Source organism: Pseudoliparis swirei, chromosome 10 (assembly GCF_029220125.1).
Source record: "Pseudoliparis swirei isolate HS2019 ecotype Mariana Trench chromosome 10, NWPU_hadal_v1, whole genome shotgun sequence".
Lineage (NCBI taxonomy): Eukaryota > Metazoa > Chordata > Actinopteri > Perciformes > Liparidae > Pseudoliparis > Pseudoliparis swirei.
This window is the reverse complement of record NC_079397.1, coordinates 14112424-14122801: the sequence shown is the minus strand read 5'-3', so window position 1 is coordinate 14122801 and position 10378 is coordinate 14112424. Positions and strand designations below refer to the sequence as shown.

General features: G+C 39.4%; 1 protein-coding gene across 3 annotated transcripts in view; it reads left to right on the top strand.

Moving 5' to 3' along the window:
* Window positions 1-766: 766 nt before the first annotated feature.
* Window positions 767-10378, top strand: part of cacna2d4a (calcium channel, voltage-dependent, alpha 2/delta subunit 4a) — an 82182-nt gene continuing 72570 nt past the window's right edge. For all 3 annotated transcript variants that reach the window (XR_008832969.1, XR_008832968.1, XM_056424334.1), the window contains exons 1-5: window positions 767-939; window positions 1799-1989; window positions 5178-5259; window positions 9138-9254; window positions 9808-9867. Coding sequence is in view for 1 of the 3 variants with exons in the window: in XM_056424334.1 (XP_056280309.1) it covers window positions 1838-1989; window positions 5178-5259; window positions 9138-9254; window positions 9808-9867 (411 nt within the window). In the remaining 2 variants the exon portion in view is untranslated. The remainder of the gene's footprint in view (window positions 940-1798; window positions 1990-5177; window positions 5260-9137; window positions 9255-9807; window positions 9868-10378) is intronic.

Genomic DNA, 10378 nt, shown 5'->3' with positions numbered 1-10378 from the left:
CTCTCCTTTCCCCACTTCTCTTCTTTCTTTCTTTCTCCCCTCCTGACAGATGACCTCAGTTCATTCTTACCACTGCCACCTTTTCTTCCATCCATTCTCTTTCTCAATAAAACAGAAGTACGAGATAAATGGAGAAGAAGGATGGAGATGCATGTTGAGTAAGATTAAGGGGGAAATAGAGGGATAGAAAAGCAGGACTAGAATGACAGTAGGTCAAAGAGCGTTGGAGTAAAGATAAGGGCAGGAGAGGGAGATAGTGTTTGTTTTAATGTGTGTGTGTGTGCGTGTGTGAGAGGGATGGAGGGAGGAGGGGTTTAATCCTGCCTGGATTATGGTATAAACTGGTCCCGCAGAGCAGGAAGAGATACGCTGGAGAGAGAGAGGAAGTCCCACTATCCCTCCATCTATCATTCCCTCCATCTCACTCGTAGAGTCCGTGTCCCTGTGCTGCGTGGTTTCTGTCGGCAGGAAGGATTCCTTCAGGAAAGGACGGCAGAAACACCTGATTTTTGGGAATATGTGTGCGATTCCTGTTTGGGAACACCTCGCTTTCCGATAACAAGGATTTAAGACCAAAAGTTTACCGGGACGACCCAAGTTTTTCATCCCTCCCCCCCCCCCCCCAGCATCCTTTAGACCGACGAGAGGGAGCATGGAGGAGAGCGGCGGATGATGCGAGCGCGAGAAATAGGATTGCAAGGTGTGGAGAGGGAGTTGTAAGAACATGGCGGGGCTCCTTTGTGACTCCTGGTGCGCAGACGTGACCTTTGACACTGGAGACAGGAGCTTCCTAGACTCTATTGTTGTTGTTGCTGTGGTAACCAGCTGAGCTGACACCAAATCTTCAATCGGACACTTTTTATCCGTCATATTTGAACTTTCTCTCCAGACCCACATGTCTCAAAGGCGATGGTTTTAAAGCTGTGACCACATAACATCGTGAGTAATCTTCAGTGACATTCCGTCTATATTGATTGATTTTAACCCACTTTTTGGCTCCAGCTTGTGCTCCTTTATAAATTAGCGGGCTTGTTTTTAATCTTTTGGCTCACGGTAAAAGCAGCTCTCAAATCTTTCTGCTCACAGACTCTGGCGCGTGTGTTTCTCAGTGTGTTTCTTCGAAGCCAGATTGAGCCTTAAACCTGTGACTGCTTTAAGGATGACATGCGTTCTGTGGCTGCATGTCTCATGTGAGCTTTCTGGATCCTTTGCTTTTCCTGAACAGGCCTCACACATTCTCCGATGATTTTAGGCTGCTTAGTTGCAAGGTCTGCCTCTCTTCACGTATCTGGAGAGGTTCAAGATTTTAACTCTTACATTACATTACATGTCATTTAGCAGACGCTTTTATCCAAAGCGACTTACAATAAGTGCATTTCAACCTAGAGTACAAACTAAGATCAACAAGAATACAGGAAGTAACATTTCCTATGCGGGAATGTGTTTGAGAAAATTGTGGATTTTATCTTTTTATTTGGGAAACGATTACTTTACCAGGCAAGTTGACAAATCGTGTTATTCTTTTTAAGTATGAGCAAGTTGAGAATTTGATTTTCCCTGTTATTTCTAAATTTGTCTTTGTCTTTGTGGTACAATATGATTACCACATTATAGTCAATAATATAGTCAATATTTCATATTAACAAGATATCACATATATTGGCTGCTCATGGGGACACACCCACAGATAAGTATCAACCACCCAGTTCTGCTCAGCTGTTTAGAGCTTTTAAACTTCTTAATTTTGGTTTAATAGGCTGCGACTTCACTCATTTAATATCTTTTCTCTTGGAGCCAGCGTGCAACACTTGTTGGACTGATCGTGGCAGCTGCAGGGATGACTCGCTGGATCTGGGGGAATGCCGGGAATGCCAGCAAATGGGACAGAAGTGGGCCGCACAGAGGGAGGCTGATGCCGCTGCTGTGGATTATCCTCTCCAGCTCGCTGTGCCTGGTGGTCGAGGGCCAGATGAAGCTCTCACCAGAAACGTGAGTACAGTTGCACGAGAATAACCCTCACACTCCGTTTCTCACGTTCGGAGAGAGAGAGAAAGAGAGAGCGAGAGAGAGAGCATTTACATTGACATAGATCATCCATACATAGATTGTGCAGGTTTTATGAGAGACACATTTGCACGTGTATATTTCATTTTCAACACAATCACTTTTCACTGCATAAAACTTAATTTATTCATCCAAATATTTGATCTCGCACATTTGCATGACATCTATTCCAAGGATCTTGACGTGACTGACTTCACTCGTCCAATAAGATGGCCGCAAACCGTTTTCTTTATTGAGACATTAAATCAACAATTGTACCAGTTCATTTCCCCCCGTGGACACACTACTGTGCCGAGTCTACGTGTAACGTTGTCCTTTCTATTTTGGCTGATGACTCCACACAGATACATATGGGCCATATGGGCACCTGTGACATGGGGGTGGAGCTAACTGCCAAACTTTCCTACACCCTCTAGTCAGCTACAGCCAAGCATGTTGAAGATGACAAACCTACACTACACACATACACACACTTTTATTTTTTATATTATATTTATATTTTATATTTAATTTAGTATTGTGTATGTATATTTATTATATATATATATATATATATATATATATATATATATATTTTTATTTATTTTTGTATATATTTCATCCTGTTTTTTCATTTTTTTTTTTTTATTTTTTGTTTAGTTTATTGGTGCTGCTACTGTGACGACAAATTTCCCCTTGGGGATTAATAAAGTATATATCTATCTATCTATCATCTATCTATCTACAAACCCAGCTCACTGTTGCCAATTATTTTCAAATGAAATTAGCCAGCAGCACAAATAATAATCGTCAAATTATTTGTTGATTGCTGTTTGGACGTAAAGGGAATTTCAAATTTGTAAAAAAATAAATCTAAAATACATGACTCAATACCCACCGTACCTTTAAAGACACCCTCACATGCCTGTAAACTCTTTCCAGTTTTCATCTCTATTGATCCATTGTGCAGTCAGAGCTTACAGTATGGAGGGCTGCATGTGACATTGCATTAAATATGTGTGTTTTTTCATTCATATCTTTAATTGACAACATATTTTTTGCATAACAGTGACATGCGACAAAGACTTGTCATTCATACAATTCTTTTGATTTTGATTTATTTGCATCTCCCTTCAAATTTTTTTATATCCCCTCACTGCTCGTGAAAACATATTTACATTCCCAAACACAAAGATCGCTTCTAAACAAGCCGTTTTGCCCAATGTGTTTTATTTTCACACCAGTGTTCAGTTTGTAGTCAGTTTCTCCGCCTCGTTTCTTTCTTTGGGGAACGAAACGCTGCAGACGAAGCTCTTCTCCCTTCTTTCAAACCTTCTGCTGACTAAAAACACTAACAGATCGATACAGTGCTGTCAGTCCACAATAGCCTATTAACTGTGTGTTAAAGTGGAAGTGGTTGAGAGACTCAGAGAAACTCAGAAATACACAGCATTTTGTTAATTGCGCTGAAAGCCATAAAAGCACAGATTGATTGTCCACTCTCAGCGGAACTGGCTCTGGAAGTTAGCGGGACATGACCCGAGCATTTTAGGCCCAAGAGGTCAAGTTTAGCCTCTGAGGGAACATCGCTCCACAGATAACCGTCAGAAAGACATCACTAGCAATGACACATTAAAAAAAAACATTTAGGAGATGAGCAACACATTTTTTATTGTGAAACTCCCGAAATAACCTCATAAATGCCCGCAGTTGAGATTTTATCATTTTCTTTCTACGTTAAACAAGTTTCATAGTTGCTGCCTTTACCAGTTTACCATGACCTTGGAACGTTACTTACTGTGTTGTATTTGGTCCATGATGAGCCTAAAGCTCTGTCTTCATAGATAGATAGATAGATAGATAGATATATACTTTATTAATCCCCAAGGGGAAATTTGTCGTCACAGTAGCAGCACCAATAAACTAAACACACGAGAATAAAATGTAAATATAAAATATAAAAAACAGGGATGAAAGATATAGATGTATACAAGTAAAATATAAAATACAAAATGAAGTATATATATGTATATAAATTGAAACAAATATAATACAATGACTGTGCAAAGTATACAAAGTAAAATATAAAATACAAAATAAAATATATATATATAAACACAACATATATGCATACACAAATATAATACTAATGACTGCAGTGTAAAATTAAATTAAATATAGACATCTGACCTTGATTAGCCTCAGTGGTATTCTAGCTCACGGCATTGCTCTTTAACAGCCTTCAGTCTTAGACACGCAACAAACAGTTCATCTACTGTAAAACAGCGACAGCTATAAATCACATCAACAAGTCACAACGATATCTTGAGCGCCGCGGCTGGCGGGTTATCGATGTGGCGACCCTGCGTCCCAACCAGCAGCGGGCCGGCCGGCTCCCCATAGGTTGAGCCATCTGTCACATCCTGTCTACGCTCTAACCTCGATTAACTCGCCGTGGCTGCATTCACGTGAAGGATTTGTAGAAAGACTGCATGTTATAGAGCGCAGAGTAACCTCTTGACCTGGGGGAGTGTCAGCTTGTACTGTCACCTTCACGGTAATCTGTTTTAATCTGTTATTGGGGAATTAAAGCTCTTTTTAGAATTGTCTGCATACCTTCAGGGTCACTTTGGACCTTGTTTTATGAGGCTTATTTTTCAGGCGAGATACACGTGAAAGGGTTCGTAAAGAGGGTGATTTAGGAACCAGCCTTATCTCTTTGTCTATTTTTTTTTACACTCGAAGGAAGTACTCTCCTGCTTCAAGCAGTAACATTAATTCAAATGTGATTTGGGTTTCAGAGTTAAAACGCAATGAGTTGTTGCTAATAGAGTCAATTGTGACATTTACTCAGTGCTTTTCTTCAGTTTATTGTCATGCATTTTACAAATCCAAAATACGGAAAGTCATAATTCATAAGTCATAATTTTGTCGGTAATAAACACGTGTATTTACTTTGTAAACTCTTTTGGGCCGCCATGATGTGAAGAGTCCCTTTGACTGATTGAACAGTACGGCCACATGAATTAATCTGCAAATAAACCTGCCATGCCCTTTTGGTTATTGCATTGTTTTCATAGATATTGATAACAGTGTTGATCATCTGTCACTGATCTTTGGTTCTCTGTGTCCAGGGTGCAGCAGTGGGCTGTGTCCTTTGGCAAAGAGATTACTGCCCTGTCCGCCAGATACTCTGGAGCTAAATTGCTACAGAAGGTAAGAGATCACACACATTTAAAAACACACACACACACACACACACTATATGGCCATACCAGAGAAATGTAAAGAGGAGGTTGCTTATTTACCATGTGGTATCTGACAAGAACTTAAATTCAGAGACATGAATGCACTTTATGGTAAATAGAGACCGTCGGATATGAAGCAGATGACATCATCAGATCAGATTGAGATGGATGGGGTCTGTAGCTCCTCCCCCTCCCCTCTGCTCCACCGTCCAATGGAAGCACAACCGACTGGCATATATTTGCTGTACAACATCTGCATATGGCCCAGAGACCAATGTCATGACACACTAAGTTCAGAAGCACAGAAATAAACTCCCACGATGTTGAAAACCATTAGCGTACATTAAATGTCATGCTGATATACTGTAGCTCTTTAAACTGAGTTGACTTTGACTGTTCATATGTGTGTGACTTACCTTAGAGACTGGAGAGGAAAGAGCTTGTGCTTGCGTGCGTGTGTGTGTGTGTGTGTGTGTGTGTGTGTGTGTGTGTGTGTGTGTGTGTGTGTCTTTAGTAATTAGGATGTACGGTCTTACTCAGCAGGCCACCCTGTAGAATACCTAGCAGGCCCACTCACCATCTGCCACACACACAGACACAGTGTGATGCATGCTACTGCTGACCAGCTCCCTCTACACAGCATATATGAGTCTTTATTTGTGTTTCAACACCACGCATGTTTCTGTTCAGCACAACACATGATCCCCCTGTTTAGCTACACAAATAACCAACTTCAACTTACTCAAATCCCACCCCCCAAAACACAGCAGTAGTATGTTGTTTGCGCTTGTGTTAAAGACTGGATTAACCTCGGATAAAATCAATGTTCAGTTGATAGAAACTATTTTAACCCTCCTGTTACTTTAGGGTCAATTTGACCCCATTCAATGTTTAACCCTCCTGTTACCTTTATATTTACTGACATATTTTACCCTCGGGGTCAATTTGACCCCAGCAATTAAAACCTCCAGAAAATTATTAGAAGAATTGAGGAGGCTAGGTCAGATGAAGGTCAGATGAAGGCAGAGCTCATCATGGATAAATACAACACAAATACAATACATGGTCATGGTAAACTGGTAAAGGTACAAACTATGAAACAGCAACTATCCTGTTTGTTTAACCTAATTTTTACTAATATTTTTTACATATTTTCAACACCACCAATGAAAAAAAATTAGAAAATTATTAGAAGAAAAAAAGAAGAAAGAGAAAAGGCCAGAAGAGAAGGTCAGAAGACAGGAAGCTAGGCTCATCACATCATCAACACAACAACAACAGTAACGTTCCATGGGTCATGGTAAAAGGGTAAAGGGCAGCAACTAAAAAACTGTTTACCTCCCCTGTTACCTTAACATTTACTAACATATTTTACCCTCGGGGTCAATTTGACACCAGCAATTAAAACCTCCAGAAAATTATTAGAATTAATATTGTTTTCCAAGTTTAAGTGTGAGGTACTTTATGTTTGTTTGTTGACTACCTAAATAGCCCTTTAAATATATAAAAAAGTTGATATTTCTTATATGTTTGACACAGTGAAAAACAGCCTGGGGTCAAATTGACCCCAAAGAACACTGACGTTAAACATTGAATGGGGTCAAATTGACCCTAAAGGTAACAGGAGGGTTAAAGAGAAGATTTAAAGGACTGACTCAGTTGATCCCCAGAGACAGTAGCAGTGAAGTGATGGCGTAGAAGTAGAGGCTGCAATTAGCAATACTGTTGTATCAGTAATAGCAGTATGTGTGTATATAATGTAGGTGCATGTCTCCTAGTTGCACACTTCATCCTTTTATTTAGTCAGTGATGTGTAAAAAGCGCCTCGGGCATTAGTTTATGCTTGGCAACAAGAAGCCATTAATCACACACCTCTGTCCAATCGATGGCTTTCTCGTTATCTGTGGAACATTTAGTGACTCTGCCTTCTTGCCTGAGTAAACTGAGTGTTTCGGTTTATATTCAAACATGATACAGAAATTGTTGGAGATTAATGGTGTTGGAAAGCGGTTTATTGGTTATTTGCAGAAGGTTATATGAGAGCTCTTTATCATCCCTTATCTCATTCTTATCTATCCCTTATCTGTCTAATTGATTCTGGCTGTTTCTCCCCTGTCATGGAAAATGAAAAGCATCATCCGTAACAGTGGAAATAGTGAAAAGCTTACTTTGAATGACAAATAGGGCATTTACTTTGCCCTCTAGTCTAAGTTGTCAGAAGTCAACAGGCAACCAAAAGTTGTAACCCGCTCGCCAAAAACACCTTCAGGGTTCGTACGGTCATGGAAAACCTGGAAAAGTCATGGAATTTTAAAATGGTCATTTTCAGGCCTGGAAAAGTCATGGAAAAAAACTTAAATCATAAAAGTTTTGGAAAAGTCAGGGAAATGTTGGTATATTCACATGTTCATTTACACCGAGTTTGAAATAATTAATATAAACAGATGGATTTGCACATAAAGAATAATCATTTGTGTTTAAAGGAATAAACATGAATAGAAATGTTTATTCTTTTAATCACACTATTGTCTCATTCATTTGTTTCATTTAAGGTAAACTGTATGCTTTGGAATTCTCATTTTTTAAAGACAAAATTCTCTAAATTGTTCATGTTTATACCGAGATTTCAGTTTGGTCGTGGAAATTTGGTTTAAAGTCATGGAAAAGTTATGGAAAGGTCATGGAAATCCATTGGTCAAAATGTGTAAGAACCCTGACCTTTCCCATTTACCCACTTCACCTGTACTGTGTTAACTGGATATTTCCCATTAACAAGCCTATTGTCTCAACAAATGTAGATAACCTACATCACATTGTTCAGGAAGGGTAATTATCTTCCCGTAATAGAAAGCAAATCTAACGTCCATCTACCCAAAAACACATTATACTGTAAATACGTCATCGTTCATCACGGCTGACGCTTTTATCATCAGTGCCGGAAATTAACCTTCCAGTCCACAGGCAACAACAGCACAAAGTCCATTAGATTACATTTATGTAACTGCTTTAACAAACCCACCAGCCACCAGCAGCCGGAATAATACACGACAACATAGCGTGCGGTGGAGGGGTTTCTCGTGCCATCACTCTGTCATATTGCAGATTAGAGACGTGGTCTGGGGATGAAGTCAGATCATCTGTTATGCAACTGTGGTGTGCATGTGTGCGTGTGAATTAATTATATAATACCAGACTCACTTCCATGATCATCTGTGTCTCTGTCTGTCTCTGTTGTTACCTTCGCATTGAAAATGCGGAAGGTTATGTTTTGATCGCCGTGTATTTATTTATTTATTTATGTATTTATTAATTTATTTATTTATGTATTTATTTATTTATTTATTTATGTATTTATTTATTTATTTGTATGCGTGTTACTAGCATAACTAAAAAAGTATTAAACCGAATCACATGAAATTTGGTGGGATGATTGGTTATTATCCGGGAACCATTTGATTAGATTTTGGGATCAATTGGGTCAAAGGTCAAGGTCAAGGTCATGAAAAGGTCAAAATCTTCTTTTTACCATAGCACGGTCCATTTCTATCCAATTGGCATGCAACTAATGCCAACATGTTCATAATTCAATGCCCAATCTTGTGATATGCGAAGGTATGCGCTCTACCGAGTGCCCGTTCTAGTTTTATATTGTTTTCTATTGTCTGTTTACCAAGATAAGGTATGAGACCCTTAACTATAATAATAATGCATCAGTCAAATGGAAGCAATATATTATCCTCCTTTTTCTCTCTCTTTTTTGAGCTCACGTGACGCTTTCTCTCACATGATTCTCTGTAAATTATCCACACTGCTATTAATGAGCCAACTGTGTCTGTTTTTGAAAAGAAATACAAGGATGTGGAGGCAGCGGTGAAGATCGAGGAGGTGGACGGACGGGAGCTCGTAAAGAAATTCGCTGAGGAGATGGAGGAGATGCTTGGGAGGAAGATGAAATCTGTAAAGGTAATACTGATGGATTCTCTAAAAGCACAAACACGCTCAAGGGTAGTCATTTTGCTTGTTTAAATAAAAGACAATGTTGTGGGTTTAGTTTGTAAAAGCTTGGACTGGATAGTTGTGTCTCCTTTGTTGAGGCTCTTTATGTCCCCGGACTTGATTACAGCCTGCAAGCTTCATGGTGGGGGAGACACTCTATTCAGGGTCTCCCTCTTTAATAAAAAAAAAATGTACTATTTTGTTTTCTGCAGTATAACTTACACTATTAAATGTGCTACTTTATGAATGTGGAACGATCACACTATGCATGCGTGTATGGTTATACATCACTTATTTGTTCGTCTACTCCAACTGATGACGAGCAGTGGAGCCTGAAACCTCACCGAGATGTACACAAATCCGTGGACATTGGTGCGCTGCAGTGTGCGAGTGAATTATTTGTTTATTTCATAATCGGCCCACTTACGGCTCAGCACCTGCCCTCTCCGGTTTGGATGTGCGTGCTTACTCTGACTTGTTTGCTCCGGGTGTATCCTTAACCGAGTGTATTTCATCACAGAGGTTGGCCGAAGCAGCAGAGGATGCTGACCTTTACCACGAGTACAATGAAACACTCATGGTATGTGACGATAAGTTTGAGCCTATACTTTGATGTACAATGATATACAATATGTACAAAGTCAAACAAGACAACTAGAATGGGCACTCAGTAGAGCGCATACCTTCGCATATCACAAGATTGGGCATTGAATTATGAACATTTTGGCATTATTTGCATGCCAATTGGATAACAATTGATTGGTAAAAATCTTCTATGGATAACAATTGATTGGTAAAAATCTTCTATGGTAAAAAGAAGATTTTGACCTTTTCATGACCTTTGACCCGATTGATCCCAAAATCGAATCAAATGGTCAACGGATAATAACCAATCATCCCACCAAATTTCATGCGATTCAAGAAGATTTTGACCTTTTCATGACCTTGACCTTTGACCCGAGCAATCCCAAAATCGAATCAAATGGTCCCCGGATAATAACCAATCATCCCACCAAATTTCATGCGATTCGGTTTAATACTTTTTTACTTATGCGAATAACACGCACGCATATAAATACACGGCGATCAAA